Source organism: Aquarana catesbeiana, linkage group LG06 (assembly GCF_042186555.1).
Source record: "Aquarana catesbeiana isolate 2022-GZ linkage group LG06, ASM4218655v1, whole genome shotgun sequence".
Taxonomy (NCBI): domain Eukaryota; kingdom Metazoa; phylum Chordata; class Amphibia; order Anura; family Ranidae; genus Aquarana; species Aquarana catesbeiana.
This window is the reverse complement of record NC_133329.1, coordinates 67,152,950-67,178,350: the sequence shown is the minus strand read 5'-3', so window position 1 is coordinate 67,178,350 and position 25,401 is coordinate 67,152,950. Positions and strand designations below refer to the sequence as shown.

General features: G+C 46.8%; 1 protein-coding gene across 4 annotated transcripts in view; it reads right to left on the bottom strand.

The window, feature by feature from the left end:
* LOC141148578 (uncharacterized) overlaps positions 1 to 25,401 on the bottom strand; it is a 202,464-nt gene that overhangs the window by 32,585 nt on the left and 144,478 nt on the right. For 2 of the 4 annotated variants that reach the window (XM_073636141.1, XM_073636140.1), the window contains exons 5-7: positions 12,930 to 13,286; positions 7,644 to 8,000; positions 3,993 to 4,301 (exon numbers count right to left, since the gene is read on the bottom strand). In XM_073636141.1, coding sequence (XP_073492242.1) covers positions 3,993 to 4,301; positions 7,644 to 8,000; positions 12,930 to 13,286 — 1,023 coding nt within the window. The remainder of the gene's footprint in view (positions 1 to 3,992; positions 4,302 to 7,643; positions 8,001 to 12,929; positions 13,287 to 25,401) is intronic. The other 2 variants (XM_073636142.1, XM_073636143.1) reach the window with 2 other exon arrangements.

Sequence of the window (25,401 nt, the reverse complement as noted above, 5' to 3'; positions counted from 1 at the left end):
AAGAAACTAGGAGCTCAGAGGGCTGAAGAGCTACAAGTGGACATTGTAGTGAAGCTGAGAGAACTGTTGAACATTGTGTTAGGAACTGTTAGATACTGTTGCCATAGAAGACAGCAAACAATTGAAATTGTAACTACTCAAGGGGGTCCTGGCCCTAACCCCCTTTTCCTTGCAAAATATAAAAATGACTGATAGAAGAAATAAAACCTCTTTTGCATCCAAGAAGTGTCTGGCGCCAAATGACTTTCACCATCTTTGCACCCACTATGCCTCACAACCCACTACCCCACTACATATTGAAAGATGTCAGCTGTCTTTGGCCTTGAAGGTTCTCATCAGACTGGAAGAGGTTAGAGATTCTGCTACATACTGTATGGAAAGTTCCAAAAGATAAGTGTGATTATGACTTTCAAGGCACATAGAGAGCACAGATTAACACACATCAAAATTATATCGCCAAATTAGAGGTGTGTCTAAAAAGTTTGGTGAATGGTCTGATATCTCAACGGAAGCATGGGCCAGGGGCGCGCACATGCACATGGCTATTCAGAGACACGTCGAGAAGTGCTACCCAGTGTGGAGTACATGTGACCATCAGGGTAAACCTGCTGCGGGCAGTAGAACGTAGTCAGTGTGAGAGGTAGGGTCACAGTGCAAAGGAGCAATGAGTGAACATCAAGTTCTACTACAAATTGGTGGAAATTGGCGATGAGACCCGTGAAATGTTGGTGCAAGTGTATGGGATGGAAGCCGTGAGCAAAAAATATGTTTATGACTGGTTGAAATGCTTTTGCGATGGGAAGGAAATGACTGAGGATGAGCCATGTTGGAGTGCAACAAATGCTGGCACAAGATTGGTGACAGCCTCTATGATTGATGGCGGAGGAATTGGGCATTAGCAAGGATACGGTGTGCACCATCGTCCACAAACATTTGGGTAAGTGGAAGATTTGTTCCCGGTATGTGCCACACAAGCTGACAGACAAATAGAAAGCAAAAAGGATGGAAACCTCTGGAGATTTCATTACCATGTGTGAACAGGATCCATTCTTTCTGTGAACCATCATCACAGGGGATGAAGCCTTGTGCTACCAGTTCGATTCGGAATCCAAGCAGAAATCTATGGTATGGTGTTCACCGTCTTCCCCACGACTCAAAAAGAGTCGCTTGCAAATATCCAAGGTCAAGACAATATTGATCGCCTTCTTTAACAACTATGTCATCATCAAGAAGAGAAGAAAAGATTGATCGCACACTTGAATCCAAAAGATGCTGTAGTAATTTCTATATTGTCATGAGCCAGAGAAAATTGCAATGATGATCAGTTGACGCGTTTCACACGAAAGGAACCGTGCTTGTTCACATGTCATCATCCATAAGGAATTCTTTCCTGCGGTTCTGCGATAGATTCCTAAAGATGCCTTTTCTGACAGTTTCCAGAAGCTTTATGAACATTGCCAAAAGTGTGTGGTGAAGGATGGCGATTATTTTGAAGGCCAATAAAGGTAATTTGTTTTGTATCTTCTGTTTTGTTTGTTTTCTGATACGATTCACCAAACTTTTTAGGTACATGTCGTATAAAAAATACATGGCTGACACAACAGATATATTGTCACCCTTATCTAGACATAATATCACTCAACTGCTCCCAGTCCCACATGGTAATATAATCATGTCAGTCCTTGTTGTAGCAGATGAATAGATCCATGTGAGATCAGGGGAGGATCCAGGGGGGGCAACGGGTCAACTGCCCTCCTCAGAAAATAGTGAGCAGGCTGTGCTGATGCCGACCCCCCATCAGCCGTTGCTGCCACAGAACACAGGGCAACGGCACCAAAACTGACAGGCTCTGTGAAGGGAGTGACACAGGCAGAGCCGCAGCTGTGGGGGATTTCAAACCCTCCTTCTCCTCCTTGAGCTGAGCATTCACCTGGCAATGCCCACTCCTATTGGCTACATTCAAGGCCAATGGCTGGGAAACTAACAACTAGAGGATTATGGAACATGTAGTCCCGGATACCAGCAGGCCCAGGACGATTCCCTGAGAGTACACTGCAGCCCCCAACATGGCGAGTGGGAGGGGGAAGAGATGGAGGAGGGGAGAGAGGACCATGAGAGGAGAAGAGGAACCACGAGGCTGTCAGGTCGAGGGAGCCAGAGAGAAAGTGACAGTCATTCTATTATATATCCCCCAAGGCAAGACTTTACCTCCAGGTGGGGGGATGAGGGGGGCGGGGATGCAGGCTTTCATAGAGGAACAGGACCTTATCACTGGTTGCTCCCATCCTTTGCTCCCCTCCACCTGGCTGCTCCCACCCTGTCTTCCCCTCCACCTGGCTGCTCCCACCCTATCCTCCCCTCCACCTGGCTGCATCCACCCTTTCCTTCCCTCCATCTGGCTGCTCCCACCCTGTCCTTCCCCCATACCTGGCTGCATCCACCGTTTTCTCCCCTCCACCTGGCTGCATCCACTCTGTCCTTCCCTCCTCCTGGCTGCATCCACCCTGTCCTCCCCTCCACCTGGCTGAATCCACCCTGTCCTCCCCTCCACCTGGCTGCTCCCACCCTGTCCTCCCTTCCACCTGGCTGCATCCACCCCTTTCTCCCCTCCACCCGGCTGCTCCCACCCTGTCCTCCCCTCCACCTGGCTGCATCCACCCTTTCCTCCCCTCCACCTGGCTGCATCCACCCTGTCCTCCCCTCCTCCTGGCTGCATCCACCATGTCCTCCCCTACACCTGGCTGCTCCCACCCTGTCCTCCCCTCCACCTGGCTGCATCCACCCTTTCCTCCCCTCCACCTGGCTGCATCCACCCTGTCCTCCCCTCCAACTGGCTGCATCCACCCTTTCCTCCCCTCTACCTGGCTGCATCCACCCTGTCCACACCTCCACCTGGCTGCATCCACACTGTCCTCCCCTCCACCCGGCTGCATCCACCCTGTCCTCCCCTCCACCTGGCTGAATCCACCCTGTCCCCCCCTCCACCTGGCTGGTCCCACCCTGTCCTCCCCTCCACCTGGCTGCTCCCACCCTGTCCTCCCCTCCACCTGGCTGAATCCACCCTTTCCTCCTTTCCACCTGGCTGCTCCCACCCTTTCCTTCCCTCCACCTGGCTGCTCCCACCCTGTCCTCCCCTCCACCTGGCTGCTCCCACCCTGTCCTCCCCTCCACCTGGCTGAATCCACCCTTTCCTCCTTTCCACCTGGCTGCTCCCACCCTGTCCTCCCCTCCACCTGGCTGCTCCCACCATTTCCTCCCCTCCACCTGGCTGCTCCCCCCCTTTCCTCCCCTCCACCTGGCTGCTCCCACCCTGTCCTTTCTTCCACCTGCCTGCATCCACCAATACTTTTTTAAGACACTGTATTTATCTGTGTGTGTATAAATATATAATTGCATTTTATAGTTGGCCCCCCTACTTTTGTCCCTGTCCCCCCATGTTCCTCCCCTAAATATGAAAGCTGGAGACGCCACTGTCTTTCACCGCCCAATTCACAGCATTTCTGCATCTAAAAGTAGACTGCCATTACTGTGCAGGCGCGGGCAGAAGAGAGATGACATCATCTCTTACTGCCCACCCTCACTCTGGCAGTGCCCCTCCCGAGATTAGACTCTGGATCTGCCCCTGTGTTAGATGACCCTAATTATGTCTAGATGAGGGTGATGATATATCTGTTGTGTCAGCCATGTATTTTTTATTTGCACAAAACTTTTTTTTTTTTAGAAATTTTGTAATACATTTTTGAGTTTTAAATAAATTGGTGATATCATTTTGATTTGCCCTTTCTATGTGCCTTGATATCCCAATCACAGTTATCTTTTGGATCTTTCTTTGTGAGGATGGCTCAGATTTGATCTGAATAGATTGTTTACCAATCAATATCACTGTCTATCAACTATACAGAAAGGCCCCTATTTTGCACCACCTGTTCTTTTTTTATAGATTCTAGCTGACAGATCTATATATTTGTTGGTAACAACCTCATGTAACTCACCTGGGTCTCTGATAGATAGATCTTTATATCCCGGTGTGTCCAGAGATTCATGTTCCCAGCTCACTCGTACTCTGAATTCTGGATCCTTCAGGAGCTCTTCAGGAATTGTGACCTCGCTGTGCACATTAGATGTCCCATCAGGAATATCTGTGAATGTCTCTGTGGATGATAAGGCTTCTTGTGGCTCCCCTATTCCTTGTGTCCATCTGATTGTGATATTTCTGGGGTAAAAATTCTCCAGAGTGACCAAATATTTCAGCACTGAGACAATTAAACTTCTTGATATCGGCTGTACAAGCTGAGGCTTAGCTGAAATGATACGACATAAACATGATGAGTAAAATATTTTTGACATGAAGATTGTAAGTATCTTTACCTTTATAGTCTGTTATAAGACTAAATCACATAAAAGTCTATTTACAAAAAAATCACTGTATGAATGTCTCAACCATTTGCACAGTGATGGTGAATATTCATTGTAATTTGCCTAATAGTTTTTTTTCCCATATAATTGTCATCTCCATCTAGAGACCATAATGCAGTATTTTTCTTAAATACCTCAGTAAAGGAAAATACTGTACTATGGCCACTAGCTGGAGCTTATGATCATAAGAAATTAGCCTATTATTCAAATTACAATGATTATTTGTGGTGGCTGTGGGCATTCAATTTTTTACACATAGACCCCATGGTAAAAGGTAGTTTCACTCAAATTTGTAATTGTCAATATATAGTTGAAAATCACTATATATGTACGGTATATGAGAAAATTCTGTGGAATTCCTGGCCAACACACCAACCCAATTTTTCAGCATGAATTGGAAAGCTATTGACTGGGTGGGATTCTTTGATATGATAAACTATTGTTAGATGATGACTTGAACTCAAGGAATAGTTCCATGGCTGGTAGCTGCAGGCAATAGCTCAACTACTGGGACAGCAAAGACTTCTCTACAGCATTTCCAACAAAGAACACAAGAGTGGCAGTGTGACACATATTCCACTGGGTTCAGACTGATGCGAACACAGACATCGCATGCAAAGTTGGCAACATTGTAAAAAATTTTTTGTCACACTATAATTAGGGGGCGGGGCATGCATTTATAGGCATGGCATAGGGAAAAGAAAAATGTGCGGCGCCAAAAAATGGGCATGGTTTACGCAAAATGGTGGGTGTGGCTTAAATGGGCGTGGCTCTAATGGGGTGTGGTTAGAGTCTGAGATGAATGAGGGATGGAGAGGGAAAGGGGGAAAGGGGGGTAGAGGGATGGAGGGACAGCAGACCCAGATCCTACACCACAATAGCAAGTGTATTCCAGAGTTTAACAATCAGCAGATAAAGATACTCCAAACACCTGGTGTTGGCGCTTTAATCATCCCGACACATGGTTGTTATGGTGTCAGGATGATTGAAGCGCATCATTTCTATTATTACATTGTAATATAAAATGAAATCATTTAACTCACCATAATGCAGAATCAGTGGGACCCCTGAGAGTGTCACCTGCCACGTTGCCTGCCACCAAGTGCCCCCAGCAGAGTCCGTCCTTACATCAGGTGCCCCCAGCAGAGTCCGTCCTTACATCAGAGCAGAGTCCGTCCTTACATCAGCTGCCCTCAGCAGAGTCCGTCCTTACATCAGTTGCCCTCAGCAGAGTCCGTCCTTACATCAAATGCCCCCAGCAGAGTCCGTCCTTACATCAGGTGCCCCCAGCGGAGCCCCTCCTTACATCAGGTGTCCCCAGCGGAGCCCCTCCTTACATCAGGTGTCCCCAGCCGCAGCAGCTTAATTTCTATTGCAGCCACACGTTGATATCAATACTAAAAGCTACCATACTTCCTATACTATAGGCAGGGCAGCACCCATCAGAATGCTACTTTTGAAACAGGCTCCATGGAAATCATGCTTTCCTCACAAGGATGACATTTAAATGAAGCCCACTTTGTCTGCACTGGGCCCCCGTGACTGCACTATCATTTGCATTATAAAATAAGGGTTTTCTTTGGCAGGTATGAGCGGACACTGAGAGCTGAGCAGGTTCTCGTACACAGGCCACGCCTCCTTTCTGTCTCTCATACTACAGGCGGAGGATAATACTGGACATCACCAGTCACATTACCCAGAATCAGCTCCTTAGAAACCACAAGTGCAAGGAGTCGGGGCAGAACGATGGAGCTGCTCTGTGATTGGTCCTAACGCTTTCTGCTCTGTTAGCATGGCAGCGGTGATGGTCCTAGCGCTTCCTGCTCTGTTAGCATGGCAGCGGTTGCTATGGCAGCGGGGAACGCGGCTCGATTCAGCGTGGAGTGTGATTGTCCAGGTCCGCTGTCTCCATGTCCTCATACCCAGAAGCCCCGTGTAGAACCGCCGTGACCAGAGATGTGCTCCAGTCGTTGCAGAGCCTGGATCTGAGCATCTCCCCTAAAAACTTCCGGGGGTATCAGGGGAAAGGGGGAGAGAGGAACCCTGGGGAGATAAGCTGAGGGACTGCAAGGGCTGTTCTTCTGGTCTTCTTAAAAATGGCAGCTGGCGGAGAAAAATATGTATTTTTGTTATTTATGTAGCACCCTCTACCAATAGGTAGGTGCTAGAAGCGGTGTCCTAGTAGCGGTGTTTCCGCCGCCATTACAGAACAGAGGCCAATGGGGGAACAAAATAGTGTCTCCGCCGGCCGTGTGGTTACAATAGAACCACCGCCCACCCCCGCCCCTTTCCATAACAGACCGGCAGCAGGGTGGAGTGGGGCAGGGTGGGCAGAGCGGGGTGGGGGGTGGGCGGCGGGTGGCGCTGCAGCAGCTCCGTTTCTATTGCAGCCACCCAGCAGTGTTCCACCTCTTCTGGTCTTCTTAAGAATGGCAGCTGGCGGAGACATTGTCTCCGCCGACCACGGACCTCTAGTGGTGGCGGGCCACGTGCCGTGAAAAAACTTAAACAGGTGAAAAACAGATTTCCCGAGACATTTCCCGGGATGCAAAAAATTCAGGAAAAGGGTGTAAATCTCGGTAATGTCCTGGGAAATTCAGGACAGTTGGCAACTATGCGCATTTGATTCACACCTGCACTGTGGGGCCGATCACACGTGATGTCTGTGCAATGCAAGTTCAGCCATACAGTTGTATACAGTTGTATGGCTGAACTCGCATTGGATTCACACAGAAAAGGTGCAGGGACTTTTTTTCCCCGCACTGGAATTGGATCACGTGGGTGTTGTCACCCATACGATCCGATTCCTGTCCAAATCCACAGTTCGCACTGCGATTTGTGAACTGATCTAGGGGTGTCATTACCTTGTATTGACACCCGCAGCGGTTTGCAGAGGGGAGTGTGAACTGCCTGCGGAAGAGATTTGATGTAGGAACCAGCGCTGCAATTGAGCTGGTTCCCAGATCGCTACAGTGTGAACCTAAATTTGTTCATGGAAACTTTTTCTGGATTTCCATTTTAAAGAAAGAAAGTCAGATAGAAAAAATTCCATATAAAAATACCATGTTACGTTATTTTGTTTTGCGTCACATGACCCTATTAAAACCCACAGGGTATGATCTGTGAATATTGGTGATTGGATGGTATTAGTCCAGTTTTAACATGATTGCACAATTAGAACACAACAGTTAACAAAAGCCTTGGATGTAATAATAGAGACTCCTCACCATAAATAGCTCTGCAGTGGAATGTTTTCTCTTTCTTCTCTTCCCCACAGCTATATCTACAGGTGAAGGTCACATCTTTGTGATTGGTCACGTTGGGTCTGAACTTCAGTGAAGATGTGAAGTTTGGTCCCTCTCTGCATGATATGACCCCATACTGTGTGTCCATCAGTATCTCCTCTTGTTTATTATCTCCTCCATGGGACTCTGGGATCTCATAGACTTGTCCTCTTATCTCCTCCAGCCAAGTCACACTGGTGTTTTCTGGGCAATTGGTGGCTCTACAGATTATAATTGTTTCTTCTCCAGCTATCAGATTGGTAGGACCTTCAATGTCCATTACTGTGAAAACTCCTATATCTGCAAATTCATTGATAAAGAATGCACTCAGTTATTTGTTCCTTTACATGAAAATTCCAGCTCTTATGTTTTCAAACTATACAAACGTTCCCAAATTTACACATTATAACTTATATATTGATAATTAAGCAAGCCTACAAGGACACCAAGATGACTTAAAGTGGTTATAAACCCTCACATATACCTAGTGAAGTGACTGGCCCCTGGTGATATACTGAGATGAAACAAATCCTCCTACATAAGTTTTACCCGTTTATCTACAGCCATCTTTCTCCTAATTCCATTCAAAGTGCAGAATTTACACAGGATCTCTCAGCTCTGAAAAGCAGGGGACAGAGAGCTAAAGTTACATCAGTGAGGAGAGTTCTGGGAGCTGATTGGTGGGAAGGGACACACCCTCCTTCACACAGGAACACATCTGAGGCTGTCAATCTGCTGGAGGTCCCTCCCCTATAACCATTTTTCTCTTGGTGTCAGGAAAAGTCATCAGAAGTGACTCATGCTGATAGCAGAGGAAAGAGACAGTGGACAGAAACTACACTTAGTGCTCTGGACTGAGACAAGTACACACTATAGAGGGATATACTTTGTTCATATTTCATGTCTGAGGTTTAAAACCACTTTAACACATCAGGGACCAATAAATGGATATGATAAGAAACCTTGGTCAACATCTGGTTAACTTTGCCCCGCACCATTTGCATATGTAGCGCCCACCACCTTTTGGTGGGTGCTATAAAGTTAAAAGACAGGTTAAATTACCAGTGCCTTACTGTTTGTATAGGTCTGGAGGTTTGATATGGGTTAGGGTGGAGTTATAGGTTTTAGAGAGGTGTGAACACCTGTTCATCATCATCCTGGTAAACCCTCCCTTACTTCTTCAGAGTAATGTTCTGGAAAGGAGGCGGATCAGGACTTGAAGGACAGGCAGTGTGTATGGCCCTGGTCCAATGGTTAATTTGTTTGGGCAGGGGTGAGTTCATATATATATATACACTCGGGGTCACATGCCCTGGGAGTTCCAGAGTTGGAGAAAAGAAGAAGACAGCATGTAGGGGCTGGTGCAGCTTGGGCGCTCTCCCCTCTGGGGAGGGGATCGTGCCATGCAGGGAAGAGAGATGGAGGAGACATTAGGAGGAAGCTGCTACTACTGACAGCAGAAAGACTGGGAGATTGACCCTTTATGGCAAACATGGACTGTTGATCAGGAGTACAAGTGAGTGGAAACCCAGAGAAACTGCTCCCAAGAGACTTAAAGGTATTAAAGTGCGGGTCCTGGAGGAGGTGCAGGTCTTCGGCCTTAGAGAATCAATACCCCAAAAGAGTGTTAGAGTGTGGGTCAATAAAGAGGACTGTGCAAGGAGTTGGGCCTTAGAGAATTAATACCCTGGAGAAATACAATCAGTCAGCCCGAAGATCTTTATTCAGAGTATCATTCTTTGGGTAAACTGAGATGTGCTGTACGGTTGGGAAGTAGCAGTAAACAGGAGGGAGTAGAGCTGCAATGTATAGCTGGAAGGCATGGAGGTTCAGAGACTCCATAGCTGGAAGGCTTCAAGAAATGAGAAGTGGCTGCAGACCGACCTGAGTAGACCAGGGTTCCTGGATTTCCTTGAGCTGGCGAGGGAAGAAGTGATCGGAGGTGAGAAGGCAGGTGAGGCCTGAGACACCCACCATTTCAGTAGTACCACATGCTTTTCAGAGGGGCATGAGCCAGTTCGTTAAGGGAAGATTCTAACTACTCGTGCAGCTTAGACAAGAGGCAACTTATATCTGTTGGGTTCATTCAAGTAACAAAACTGCCGAATCAGGAATAAAAGTTATTGTTTGAACTGTTCAACTGCATCTGTGATTACTACAGTGGGGTGGAAGAAGCGGGGGTTAAACCAGCAGGTACTGTAATGAAATAACTTGCAGCTCCTACGGGGGTAGTGCGCTACACATAGTTGCAAACATTGTAAGAAAAATTTATAGGGACACTTTTTTGGCTGTAGGCGGAGTCTTATAATTAGGGGCGGGGCATGCGTTTGTAGGCATGACATATGCAAAAAAGAAAAATGTGGCACACAGGTAAAATGGGCGTGGTTTAAGTGAAATAGTGGGCGTAGCTTATATGGGCGTGGTTTAAATGGGGGTGTGGTTAGAGTCTGAGATGAATGAGAAATGGAGAAAGAAAGGGGAAAAGAGAAAGGGAGGGAGAGAGAAAGAAGGGAAGTAGAGAGAAGGAAGGAAAGAGGGATGGAGGGACAGCAGGCCCAGATCCTACACCACAATAGAAATGTGTATTCCAGAGTTTAACAAATCAGCAGATAAAGATATTCCACATACCTGGTGTTAGAGCTTCAATCATCCCAGCACCATGGTTGTTGTGGTGTCAGGATGATTGAAGCGCATTATTACTATTATTACATTGTAATATAGAATTAAATCATTCAACTCACCATAATCCAGAAGCAGTGGGACCCCTGAGCGTGTCACCTGCCACGTCGCCTGCCACCAGATGCCATCAGGTGCCCCCAGCAGAGTCCGTCCTTGCATTAGGTGCCCTCAGCAGAGTCTATCCTTACATCAGGTGCCCCCAGCAGAGTCCCTCCTTACATCAGATGTCCCCAGCGGAGCCCCCGTTACATCAGATGTCCCCAGCGGAGCCCCCCTTACATCAGATGTCCCCAGCGGTGCCCCTTCTTACATCATGTGTCCCCAGCGGAGCCCCCCCCTTACATCTGATGTCCCCAGCGTTGCCCCTCCTTACATCAGGTGTCCCCAGCGGAGCGCCCACTTACATTAGATGTCCCCAGCGGTGCCCCTCCTTACATCAGATTTCCCCAGCAGAGCCCCTCCATACATCAGATGTCCCCAGCAGAGCCCCCCTTACATCAGATGTCCCCAGTGGAGCCCCTCCTTACATCAGATGTCCCTAACGGAGAACCCCCTTACATCAGATGTCCCCAGCGGTGCCCCTCCTTACATCAGGTGTCCTAGTAGCGTTTTTCACTGCCGCCATTACAGAACAGATGCCAAGTAGGAAAAAAATAGTGTCTCCGTGGCCGCGTGGTTACAATAGAACCACCGCCCACCCCCCGCCCCTTTCCATAACAGACGGGCAGTGGGGAGGAGTGGGACGGGGTGGGGGCGAAGCGGGGCGGGGTGTGGGTGGCGCCGCAGCAGCTCCATTTCTATTGTAGGCACCCAGCCGTGTTCCACTTCTTCTGGTCTTCTTAAGAATGGCGGCTGGCGGAGACATTGTCTCCGCCAGCCGCGGACCTCTAGCGGCGGCGAAAAACGGATTTATCTGGACATTTTCCGGGAAACAATAAAATCGGAAAGGAGTCTAAATCCCGGGACTGTCCCGAGAAATTTGGGACAATTAGTAAATATGCATTTGCCTGATCCATTCAGCACAAGACGATTCTATAGTTGGAAAAATCACTTCTGATCTTTACCAATTTCCAAATATTCTCAAAAGACTGTAATGAAAAATATGTATTTTTGTTATTTATGTAGCACCCTCTGCCAACAGGTAGGTGCTAGAAGCGGTGTCCTAGTAGCGGTGTCTCCGCTGCCATTACAGAACAGAGGCCAAGGGGGAACAAAATAGTGTCTCCGCCGGCCACGTGGTTACAATAGAACCACCGCCCACCCCCGCCCCTTTCCATAACAGACCGGCAGCGGGGCAGAGTGGAGCGGGGTGGGTGGCGCTGCAGCAGCTCCGTTTCTATTGTAGCCACCCAGCCGTGTTCCACTTCTTCTGGTCTTCTTAAGAATGGCAGCTGGCGGAGACATTGTCTCTGCTGGCCGCGAGCCTCTAGTGGCGGCGGGCCGCGTGCCATGAAAAAACTTAAACAAGTAAAAAGATGGATTTCCCGAGACATTTCCCGGGATGCAAAAAATTCGGGAAATAGGTCTAAATCCTGGGAATGTCCCGGGAAATTTGGGACAGTTGGCAACTATGCATGGGCGGCACAGTGGTGCAGTGGGTAGCACTCTCACCTTGCAGTAAGAAGGGTTGCTGGTTCGAATCCCGACCACGACACTACCTGCCTGGAGTTTGCATGTTCTCCCTGTGTCTGCGTGGGTTTCCTCCGGGTACTCCGGTTTCCTCCCACACTCCAAAGACATGCTGGTAGGTTAATTGGATCCTGTCTAAATTGGCCCTAGTATAGGTATGAATGTGAGTTAGGGACCTTAGATTGTAAGCTCCTTGAGGGTATAGGGACTGATGTGAATGTATAATATATATATATATATGTAAAGCGCTGCGTAAATTGACGGCGCTATATAAGTACCTGAAATAAAATAATAAAATAAAATAAACTATGCGCATGTGATTCACACCTGCACTGAGGGGCCGATCACACGTGATGTCTGTGCAATGCGAGTTCAGCCATACAGTTGTATACAGTTGTATGGCTGAATTTGCATTGGATTCGCACAGAAAAGGTGCAGGGACTTTTTTTCCCCGCACTGGAATTGGATCACGCGGGTGTTGTCACCCATACGATCAGATTCCTGTCCAAATCCACAGTTCGCACTGCGATTTGTGAACCGATCTGGGGGTGTCATTACCTTGTATTGACACCCGCAGCGGTTTGCAGAGGGCAGTGTGAACTGCCTGCGGAAGAGATTCGATGTAGGAACCAGCGCTGCAATCGCGCTGGTTCCCAGATCGCTACAGTGTGAACCTAAATTTGTTCATGGAAACTTTTTCTGGATTTTCATTTTAAAGAAAGAAAGTCAGATAAAAAAAATCCCATATAAAAATCCCATGTTACGTTATTTTGTTTTGCGTCACATGACCCTTTAAAAAACAACAGGGTATGATCTGTGAATATTGGTTATTGGATGGTATTAGTCCAGTTTTAACATGATTGCACCATTAAAACACAACAGTTAACAATATCCTTGGATGTAATAATAGAGACTCCTCACCATAAATAGCTCTGCAGTGGAATGTTTTCTCTTTCTTCTCGTCCCCACAGCTATATCTACAGGTGAAGGTCACATCTTTGTGATTGGTCACACTGGGTCTGAACTTCAGTGAAGATATGTAATTTGGTCCATCTTTGCATGATATGATCCCATACTGTGTATCCATCAGTCTCTCCTCTTCTTCATTATCTCCTCCATGGTACTCTGGGATCTCATAGACTTGTCCTCTTATCTCCTCCAGCCAAGTCACACTGGTGTTCTCTGGGCAATTGGTGGCTCTACAGATTATAATTGTTTCTTCTCCAGCTATCAGCTTGGTAGGTCCTTCAATGTCCATTACTGTGAAAACTCCTATATCTGCAAATTCATTGATAAAGAATGAACTCAGTTATTTGTTCCTTTACATGAAAATTCCAGCTCTTATGTTTTCAAACTATACAAACGTTCCCAAATTTACACATTATAACTTATATATTGATAATTAAGCAAGCCTGCAAGGACACCAAGATGACTTAAAGTGGTTATAAACCCTCACATATACCTAGTGAAGTGACTGGCCTCAGGTGATATACTGAGATGAAACAAATCCTCCTACATAAGTTTTACCCGTTTATCTACAGCCATCTTTCTCCTAATTCCATTCAAAGTGCAGAATTTACACAGAATCTCTCAGCTCTGAAAAGCAGGGGACAGAGAGCTAAAGTTACATCAGCGAGGAGAGCTCTGAGAGCTGATTGGTGGGAAGGGACACACCCTCCTTCACACAGGAACACATCTGAGGCTGTCAATCTGCTGGAGGTCCCTCCCCTGTCACCATTTTTCTCTTGGTGTCAGGAAAAGTCATCAGAAGTGACTCATGCTGATAGCAGAGGAAAGAGACAATGGACAGAAATTACACTTAGTGCTCTGGACTGAGACAAGTACACACTATAGAGGGATATACTTTGTTCGGGCAGGGGTGAGTTCATGTATATACACTCGGGGTCACATGCCCTGGGAGTTCCAGAGTTGGAGAAAAGAAGAAGACAGCATGTAGGGGCTGGTGCAGTTTGGGCGCTCTCCCCTCTGGGGAGGGGATCGTGCCATGCGGGGAAGAGAGATGGAGGAGACATTAGGAGGAAGCTGCTACTACTGACAGGAGAAAGACTGGGAGATCGACCCTCTATGGCAGGGATATGTAATTAGCGGACCTCCAGCTGTTGCAAAACTACAAGTCCCATCATGCCTCTGCCTCTGGGTGTCATGCTTGTGGCTCAGAGTCGTGCTATGCCTCATGGGACTTGTAGTTCTGCAACAGCTGGAGGTCCGCTAATTGCATATCCCTGCTCTCTGGCAAACATGGACTGTTGATCAGGAGTACAAGTGAGTGGAAACCCAGAGAAACAGTGCTCCCAAGAGACTTAAAGGTATTAAAGTGCGGGTCCTGGAGGAGGTGCAGGTCTTCGGCCTTAGAGAATCAATACCCCAAAAGAGTGTTGGAGTGTGGGTCAATAAAGAGGACTGTGCAAGGAGTTGGGCCTTAGAGAATTAATACCCTGGAGAAATAAAATCAGCCCGAAGAGCTTTATTCAGAGTATTTTTCTTTGGGTAAATTTAGATGTGCTGTACGGTTGGGAAGTAGCAGTAAACAGGAGGGAGTAGAGCTGCAATGTATAGCTGGAAGGCATGGAGGTTCAGAGACTCCATAGCAGGAAGGCTTCAAGAAACGAGAAGTGGCTGCAGACCGACCTGAGTAGACCGGGGGTTCCTGGATTTCCTTGAGCTGGCGAGGGAAGAAGTGATCGGAGGTGAGAAGGCAGGTGAGGCCTGAGACACCCACCATTTCAGTAGTACCACATGCTTTTCAGAGGGGCATGAGCCAGTTCATTAAGGAAAGATTCTAACTACTCGTGCAGCTTAGACAAGAGGCAACTTATATCTGTTGGGTTAATTCAAGCAACACAACTGCCGAATCAGGAATAAAAGTTATTGTTTGAACTGTTCAACTGCGTCTGTGATTACTACAGCGGGGTGGAAGAAGCGGGGGTTAAACCAGCAGGTACTGTAATGAACTAACTTGCAGCTCCTACGGGGGTAGTGCGTTACACATAGTTGCAAACATTGTAAGAAAAATTTATAGGGACACTTTTTTGGCTGTAGGCAAAGTCTTAATATAATTAGGGGCAGGGCATGCGTTTGTAGGCATGACATATACAAAAAAGAAAAATGTGGCGCACAGGAAAAATGGGCGTGGTTTACGTGAAATCGTGGGCGTAGCTTATATGGGCGTGGTTTAAATGGGGGTGTGGTTAGAGTCTGAGATGAATGAGAAATGGAGAAAGAAAGGGGAAAAGAGAGAGGGAGAGAGAAAGAAGGGAAGTAGAGAGAAGGAAGGAAAGAGGGATGGAGGGACATCAGGCCCAGATCCTACACCACAATAGAAATGTGTATTCCAGAGTTTAACAAATCAGCAGATAAAGATACTCCACATACCTGGTGTTAGCGCTTCAATTATCCCAGCACCATGGTTGTTGTGGTGTCAGGATGATTGAAGCACATTATTACTATTATTACATTGCAATATAGAATGAAATCATTCAACTCACCATAATCCAGAATCAGTGGGACCCCTGAGCTTGTCACCTGCCACATCGCTTGCCATCAGATGCCATCAGGTGCCCCCAGCAGAGTCCGTCCTTGTATCAAGTGCCCCCAGCAGAGTCCCTCCTTACATCAGATGTCCCCAGTGGAGCCCCCCGTTACATAAGATGTCCCCAGCGGAGCCCCCCTTACATCAGATGTCCCCAGCGGTGCCCCTCCTTACATCAGGTGTCCCCAGCGGAGCCCCCCTTACATCAGATGTCCCCAGCGGTGCCCCCCCTTACATCAGGTGTCCCTAGCGGAGCACCCCCTTACATCAGTTGTCCCCAGCGGTGCCCCTCCTTACATCAGGTGTTCTAGTAGCAGTGTCCCCACCGCCATTACAGAACAGAGGCCAAGGGGGAACAAAATAGTGTCTCCGCCGGCCGCGTGGTTACAAAAGAACCACCGCCCACCCCCCGCCCCTTTCCATAACAGACAGGCAGCGGGGAGGGGTGGGCGGGGGGTGGGTGGCACCACAGCAGCTCACAGCAGGATATCCCCCCAGAGGAAGGCACGTGATCCCTGTGCCGAATACGCGTCGGGGAGGGGTAGGACGGAGCTGTCAGCAGTGGAGGAGACATCATACACCACACCGCACGCCATTTGAATTGCAGCTTGTTTTTTATGCTTGTAAAGTTTGGTGCACTGGAGCACCCACTCAATGTGAGTACCCTCCTGGAGGAAATTCTTTTAATTAAATAAATTATCCCTGCTTTATTACACCATGGAGTTCTCCTTTCTCTTTTATACATGTGGATTCTGGCTGCACCTGTGAGCATTGTATTCATATCATTCCATCCTGAGGGAGCCCAGAAGTGGCCCCATTGCGTGTTTGACACAGTTTAGTTACTGGGTCACACGATCAGAGGTGAGCGCAAACACATGTGGGGTGTCACGGGAGAGCACATATTGTTTGCTGTGATTTGGGCACCATTCAGAAGAATTCTGAGGAACATTTATTCCATGGACACTGTTTGTGCACACTTTTTTGAGTTTGGACCCGCTGATTGAGTTGGACACTTGTAATACACAGGATAGCACCTGGCTTTTTATTTATTTTATTTATGCACGGTGCACTTTCAATGGTTTATATTACTATTTGCACAATGTTATATGCACTTTGAGGTTATATATATAAGATCGCACATATTTATATTTAACTACATATGTATTTGTTAATAGCATATTTTAGTGGTTTAATTTAATATTTTTGCACGTCATTTTTTAGTCCATCTTTTAGCGCAGGCACAATTATTTTTATGCATTATATTACACGCTATGAAACGTGGTTTAGTGTTTGCTGCTAAAAAACTAATGGTTTTCACCCCTTAGAGGCATTGATCCATCTGTGGCTCGCAGGAAACTCACATTTTTGTTTACCACAGCAGCGCCATTTCTATTGTAGCCACCCAGCCGTGTTCCACTTCTTCTGGTCCTCTTAAGAATGGCGGCTGGCGGAGACATTGTCTCCGCCAGCCGCGGACCTCCAGCGGCGGCGGCGAAAATTGGATTTCTCTGGACATTTTCCGGGAAACAATAAAATCGGAAAAGAGTCTAAATCCCGGTACAGTACAGGAAATTTGGGACAATTGGTAAGTATGCATTTGCCTGATCCATTCAGCACAAGATAATTCTATAGTTGGAAAAATCACTTCTGATAATTACCAACTTCCAAATATTCTCAAAAGACTGTAATGAAAAATATGTATTTTTGTTATTTATGTAGCACCCTCTACCAATAGGTGCTAGAAGCGGTGTCCTAGTAGCGGTGTCTGCCACCATTACAGAACAGAGGCCAAGGGGGAACAAAATAGTGTCTCCGCCGGCCGCGTGGTTACAATAGAACCACCGCCCCCCCACCCCTTTCCATAACAGACCGGCAGTAGGGTGGGGTGGGCGGAGCGGGGTGGGGGTGGGCGGCGCTGCAGCAGCTCCCTTTCTATTGTAAGGTTAAAAAAATACTGCGCTAACACAATAAGAAAAGCTGCGACTAAAGGTAGTAAACCGTGAATCTAATGTAATTAAAAAAAAGTCGCGCTAAAAAAGATTATTTGAGAATAGCAACAATCTAGTGCCTAAAGTGATAAAAGGTAAATATGAATAAAAAATATAATTGAAACAATACCCAATGTATATAAACTCCACGATGAGATGGAATAAATGATATAGAATAAATGATATACAAAAAGGACTATTTTCTATGTGAAAAATAAATAGTGAAATAAATTAACATAGTTGAATGTGAACGACAAAAATTAATTTCCAGAACACTATTACCACGTGCAACAATATAAAGAAATATTGTGAAGATACTGAGCATATACCCTGTGAAAAGCAAAAAATAAAGCAATAAAAATTATAACCAAACTAAAAAAGTCCATAAAAAATCCAAGTCCAGAAAAGCAGTAATTATTGAAGTTCTTGCATATTGTGGAAAACAGGCAAGTAGATATCCCCCAGTGCTAGGAGAAGTGCAGAGACAGACTTGCTGAAGTGACACAGGTGCATGGGCAGACCTCCACCGTTTAAAACAACTGCCTCTTACCAAATAGAGTTGGTCTCTAGATTATAGGAGACCTATGGAACGGATGGCTGCAACCCCAGCCAGGGATCTAAAACAGCAGACACTTGTTGTCATCCGGGACCCGGAACTCGCTCCGTCACACACAGCGAATAGAATAAGATGGCTCCCCATAAAAGAAATAAAAGCTCCACATAGCATAAAAACCACGACTTTATTTGTCCCGTGACCACGTCCTGTTGTGACGAAACGGCGTAGGGAGGAGGAGCTACATCCCGACGACACCGCGTTCTGTACACCCGGAAGACACGGGGAGTCTATCAGCCGGCCGGCGCTTTTGATGCTTGTTTTTTACAACCATTGTGTAAGTGCAATCTTACTCTTTATTAAATAAAGTCGTGGTTTTTATGCTATGTGGAGCTTTTATTTCTTTTATGGGGAGCCATCTTATTCTATTCGCTGTGTGTGACGGAGCGAGTTCCGGGTCCCGGATGACAACAAGTGTCTGCTGTTTTAGATCCCTGGCTGGGGTTGCAGCCATCCGTTCCATAGGTCTCCTATAATCTAGAGACCAACTCTATTTGGTAAGAGGCAGTTGTTTTAAACGGTGGAGGTCTGCCCATGCACCTGTGTCACTTCAGCAAGTCTGTCTCTGCACTTCTCCTAGCACTGGGGGATATCTACTTGCCTGTTTTCCACAATATGCAAGAACTTCAATAATTACTGCTTTTCTGGACTTGGATTTTTTATGGACTTTTTTAGTTTGGTTATAATTTTTATTGCTTTATTTTTTGCTTTTCACAGGGTATATGCTCAGTATCTTCACAATATTTCTTTATATTGTTGCACGTGGTAATAGTGTTCTGGAAATTAATTTTTGTCGTTCACATTCAACTATGTTAATTTATTTCACTATTTATTTTTCACATAGAAAATAGTCCTTTTTGTATATCATTTATTCTATATCATTTATTCCATCTCATCGTGGAGTTTATATACATTGGGTATTGTTTCAATTATATTTTTTATTCATATTTACCTTTTATCACTTTAGGCACTAGATTGTTGCTATTCTCAAATAATCTTTTTTAGCGCGACTTTTTTTTAATTACCCTTTCTATTGTAGCCACCCAGCCGTGTTCCACTTCTTCTGGTCTTCTTAAGAGTGGCAGCTGGCGGAGACATTGTCTCCGCCAGCCGCAGACCTCTAGCGGCGGCGGCAAAAAATGGATTTCTCAGGACATTTTCCGGGAAACAAAAAATCAGAAAAGAGTCTAAATCCCGGGATTGTCCCGAGAAATTTGGGACAGTTAGTAAGTATGCATTTGCCTGATCCATTCAGCACAAGATGATTCTATAGTTGGAAAAATCACTTCTGATATTTACTAATGTCACGCAACGTCCCTCACTCCGCTTGAGTGCTTCCGTCAGTATACCGCTTCCTAAGTTCTGGAACATGAGCCCAATGGATCTGGCTATAGGAACCCCCAAGAACTAGACAACACTAGTCTTGGAGTACATCAGAACTAACTTTTTATTTGAGATCTCACACACATTTATGCACCAGGCTGACTCAACGCTAACCTAATTAACATGAGCTCCAATAGGAGTCGTCCCGTCTCCTACATTGTATAGAGGACAATGTGATCAGCTCATTCAATGAACATACATTACCATAAACATCAACACAAGGTTAATTAGAACAAACAACAATGAGTTGAATACCCTTAGAACCTAGACTAAACTTATTTACAATAAACCCATTATAGCTGACATCAGACAGGTGAGTGGAGTTGATGACACCAGCATCTCCTCACAGGATGTGTCCCAACAGTATAATTCAGTCTTATCATTCTAATATGGCATATAACGGGTTCCAGAGTCTGTGTGTTTTGGTGGGACATGGAGCTGAATCCAAAGTAACACCAACCCCAGGGTCCCCAGGCATACAGCTCACAGAGAGCACCATTCCCCCAAATGCTAGGGCCCATAATCGGTGGGCAAGAGGCTTGGGTTCAATCCCCTCCAATAGCCTCTGTCCCGGGTGAGTTTGTCACAACCAATTTCCAAATATTCTCAAAAGACTGTAATGAAAAATATGTATTTTTGTTATTTATGTAGCACCCTCTACCAATAGGTATGTGCTAGAAGCGGTGTCCTAGTAGCGGTGTCTTCGCCACCATTACAGAACAGAGGCCAAGGGGGAACAAAATAGTGTCTCTGCCGGCCGCATGGTTACAATAGAACCACTGCCTACCCCCGTCCCTTATAACAGACCGGCAGTGGGGCGGGGTGGGCGGAGTGGGGTGGGGGTGGGTGGCGCTGCAGCAGCTCCCTTTCTGTTGTAGCCACCCAGCCGTGTTCCACTTCTTCTGGTCTTCTTAAGAGTGTCAGCTGGCGGAGACATTGTCTCCGAAAAATGGATTTCTCAGGACATTTTCCGGGAAACAAAAAATCAGAAAAGAGTCTAAATCCCGGGATTGTCCCTGAGAAATTTGGGACAGTTAGTAAGTATGCATTTGCCTGATCCATTCAGCACAAGATGATTCTATAGTTGGAAAAATCACTTCTGATATTTACCAATTTCCAAATATTCTCAAAAGACTGTAATGAAAAATATGTATTTTTGTTATTTATGTAGCACCCTCTACCAACAGGTAGGTGCTAGAAGCGGTGTCCTAGTAGCAATGTCTCCGCTGCCATTACAGAACAGAGACATTGTCTCAGCCAGCCGCAGACCTCTAGCGGCGGTGGCGAAAAATGGATTTCTCTGGACATTTCCCGGGAAACAATGAAATCAGAAAATAGTCTAAATCCCGGGATTATCCCGAGAAATTTGGGACAGTTGGTAAGTATGCATTTGCCTGATCCATTCAGCACAAGATGATTCTATAGTTGGAAAAGTCACTTCTGATATTTACCAATTTCCAAATATTCTCAGAAGACTGTAATGAAAAATATGTATTTTTGTTATTTATGTAGCACCCTCTACCAATAGGTAGGTGCTAGAAAGGTTTATTTTTATTAGGTTATCCAGCACAGGCAAATTTAGGCAGGCCTATGCTGCAAGCTAGGCCTGTCTGTTTTGATCTGGGGGCTGGGAGTGGTCAGAGTAGCTGTGGGCGTTTCCACCTGTGCTCTGACTCTGGGGCGCCTCCCCCTGTTCCAGGGAGAGGGTTCTGGAAAGGGGGCTGGGCCTGGAGCTGGATTGGCAGGCAGCTTGTGTGTGAGCCTTGACCAATCCCCATCGAGATTGGCAGGGAACGGGTCTCATATATATGCTGAGGTGATTCTCCACAGGGGTCAGAGTCGGCTGGGTGAAGTGAGGAATGGCATGTTAGTCAGTCGCAGGAGGCCATCCCTATCTGAGGGGGTGTGCTGATCGCAGGAGAGGCCAGGGGAGAGCTGTGAGGGAACATTGCCTCTACACGGTCATTGGCAATGTCTCTGCCACCACACGGTCGGATGGCAGGGAACTCCTGGAGAAGAAGGGGTAGGTGAAACTGGTGGTATGCATGGTATAGTCAAAGTTCCTCATCAAGGACTCAGGGCTGTTGGAAGTTCGGTGAGTGTTATCACAGTGGGGCTGGAGGTGCCAAGGGGCTGGAAGTGCCAAGGAGTTTGTGAAGGGAGCTCTGCTAGTACACGGTCAATAGTGGAGTCTTCATCAATACATGCGGTGGATGATGGGGAGTCCTGAATCAGAAAAGAGACTGTGGAGATCTGTGTCAAGTCGATGTAGCCTGTGGGCTCATGATTTGCAGGTTGGGCTGGCTGGGAAGGAACAGTAGTCCATACTTCCTAGAAGATATGCTTTTAACCCACTGGGCCTCCAGGGAGAGGTTCTGCAGGCCTCTGGCCTAGTGTCAGCGAGCAACAAGAGCCATAGGAGGGTGGCTTATTCAGAGTGGGCCCCTACTATTCAATATAAGAGGATGTGTCATATTTCAATACAGTAACTACAAGTTTGTGCAGGAGGAACCAAGTGTACAGGAGGAACCAAGTTATGTGCAGGAGGTGAAAGAGATCTAAGAACATTGCTTTTACACAGTCATTAGTGATGTCTCTGCCACCACATGGTCAGATGGTTAGAGAATAGTCTGCGGGGGTTGAGCCACAGGAGGAGCAACAGTCTGCATGGATATGCAAGAGCAAACTAAAGCGGCATACACACGGGCGGACTTTTTGACGGCGTGGGGTCCCCCCAAAATCCATACGAGACCCCTATCCAAGCACGCAGCCCGGCCGGTCAGGAAAGAGGGTGGGGACGAGCGAGCGGCCCCCCACCTCCTGAACTGTACCAGGCCACATGCCCTCAACATGGGGGGTGGGTGCTTTGGGGGAGGGGGCGCTCTGTGGCCCCCCACCCCAAAGCACCTTGTCCCCATGTTGATGAGGACAAGGGCCTCTTCCTGACAACCCTGGCAGTTGGTTGTAGGGGTCTGCGGGCGGAGGGCTTATCGGAATCCCGATAGCATGCCCCGGGACTGTGTCGCCATAAGGGGCGGGGTCATCAGATGACATCACCCGGTGACCCCGCCCCATGCCTATATAAGTCATTACACACCGTCCACACAGCATTACAGTGGGAGAGAGCGTCGTGTCAATATCGGAAGAAGAGAATAGGGAAGAAGACGACGCAGAAGAACCGGACATCGGGAGAAGAGGCCGGAGAGAGCGGAGAAGTGGTAAGAAGACCCCCGAAGTCGGAAGAAGACCCCCGGAGCTGCCTAATAAATTACTTTAAAAACCTGTGTACTGTGTTTTTTTATTGACGCTTTTTTCTCTAGGTGGGGGCGCTTTTTTACATAGGGTGGGGGGCCGGGATCTGGGGGCCCCCTTATTAAAGGGGGCTCCCAGATTCCGATAAGCCCCCCGTTCGCAGACCCGACAACCAACGGCCAGGATGTCTGGAAGAGGCCCTCGTCCTCATCAACATGGGGACAAGGTGCTTTGGGGGGGTCGCAGGGTGCCCCCCTCCCCCAAAGCACCCACCCTCCCATGTTGAGGGCATGTGGCCTGGTAAGGTTCAGGAGGGGGGACGCTCGCTCGTCCCCAGCCCCTTTCCTGACCGGCCGGGCTGCGTGCTCGGAATAAGGGTGTGGTATGGATTTTGGGGGGACCCACATGCCGTTTTTTCGGCGTAGGGGGGTCCCCATAAAATCCATACCAGACCTAAGGGCCTGGTATACCCTGCGATGGGGCCTGCAAGGTATCAATCTCACCGATAAAAGCGGTGAGATTGACTTCCTTTTCTAGTCCTGTCATACCCGAGTCACGTTCAAAATCAACGGACTTGTCCGTGTGTGGGCAAGTCCGTTCATTCGGAAAGTCCGCCGTAACTCAGTTAAAAGTCTGTCGGGAAGACCGTCGGACCTAGTCTGCCGGAAAGTCCGGTCGTGTGTACGCTGCATAATACTAATTCCTATATGCACATTATATCTTCCTTCTCTTACTTTATTCAAAGTGTACTAAAATCCTTAAATATGATGGCAAAGACTTATCCTATGGGCATCCCAAATTCCTATCCCTATCAAAGTTGTACCCCCCACAATAAAACAACAAAAACAAAGCTTGCAAAAGACTGTTCATTGTCTCTGGAAAGGATGTATGAGGTCTGGCAGTGGGGTGATTTGGCAGATTGTTTGTTATTAGCTGCAACACCATGGCTACATTTATAAACTGTATGAGCTCTCAGGAAAGGTTGGTCTTGAATTCAGCTTAATTTATAGTAAAGCTTCCCACCTATCAGAGACATGAACACTTCCTAATTCAGAATTTCATTACCAGTGAGGGATCACATAAAAGAGCTTTAATTACTGAATGGCTCAAAATAGAAAATAAAGCTGAATGTCAGGTACGGTTTTTATTGCAAAGTTACTTTTGATTATCTTGGACCAATGTGTGTGCACCTATTCTATACCCGAGAGACCATTGTGGAAGTGAAGAATCATTGTAGTTGTTGGCATTACTATAGTGATCACCGCAGTCCTCTATGTCCTGTACCAAGAGGATACCCTTCTGCATAGTGAACACAGGGGGGTCACTTGCTTGGCACAGCAACCATTCATAGAACACCTTGTATTTCAATTATTTTAATGAATACAAGGCATTCTTTAACTGAATGAGATGGAGAGGACATCACAATCTCCACCTCATCCAATGAATGGAAAAAAATACAAGGCATTCTTTGAATGGAGGTGATGTTGTGGTGCCCCTGTGGTCGGTATGCAGTGGGGCAACTGCTCTGCCCAGCAGTGTTAATTTTGACATCAAAATTTTATTTAGATTTAGTTATAGTCTTTTGACTAGAATGCCATTTTCGTTTTAGTCATATGCCCCGTACACACGGTCGGATTTTCCGATGGAAAATGTCCGATCGGAGCGTGTTGTCGGAAATTCCGACCGTGTGTACACAAATCCGACGGACAAAGTGCCACGCATGCTCAGATGAAAGCTATTGGCCACTGCCCCGTTTATAGTCCCGACGTACGTGTTTTACGTCACCGCGTTCAGAATGATCGGATTTTCCGACAACTTTGTGTGACCGTGTGTATGCAAGACAAGTTTGAGCCTAGGATTTTGTTGTCGGAATGTCCGAACAAACTCCGACCGTGTGTACGCCCTAATAGTTTTGTCTTATGACTAAAATGCCATTTTAGTTTTAGTCATATTTTAGTTATCTGAATTGTTTAAGTTTTAGCTGTGTTTTAGTTGACTAAAATCTAATGGGATTAGTTAAATTTTAATGCATTATTTAATAATTTCTTTAGAATTGTCAAACTTACTGTATTATATACTCCTGGAGTAAAAATCTAATAGGATATTTTTATTTCTGGAATTAAAGGGTTACTAAGCCCTTGTTTTTTTTAATAACAAATATGTCATATTTACCTCCACTGTGCAGTTCATTTTGCACAGAGTAGCCCCGATCCTCCTCTTCCGGGGTCCCCTGGTGGCGCTCACGGCTCCTCCTGGCATCTGGAAACCCCCTAGGAGAAGTGCTTTCCCGGGGGTGGGGGGGGGGGGGTTACTGTGCACGCGTGCTCCCGAGTCCAGCATTTGTGTCCAAAGACACAGAATGCTGGACTCAGCCCCGCCCCCCGGTGCCCGTGTCATTGGATTTGATTGAAAGCAGAGGGAGCCAATGGCTGTGCTGCTATCAATCTATCCAATCAAGGGCAGAGACAAGGGGCAGAGAGGTAGAGCGTGTCTCCACCGAGGGAACGAACGGGCTCAGGTGAGTAAATTGGGGGCGTGGGGCTGGGGGGGGGGAGGGGGGTCGGTCAGTGTCAGAAGTTTTTTCACCTTAATGCATAGGACGTCTTT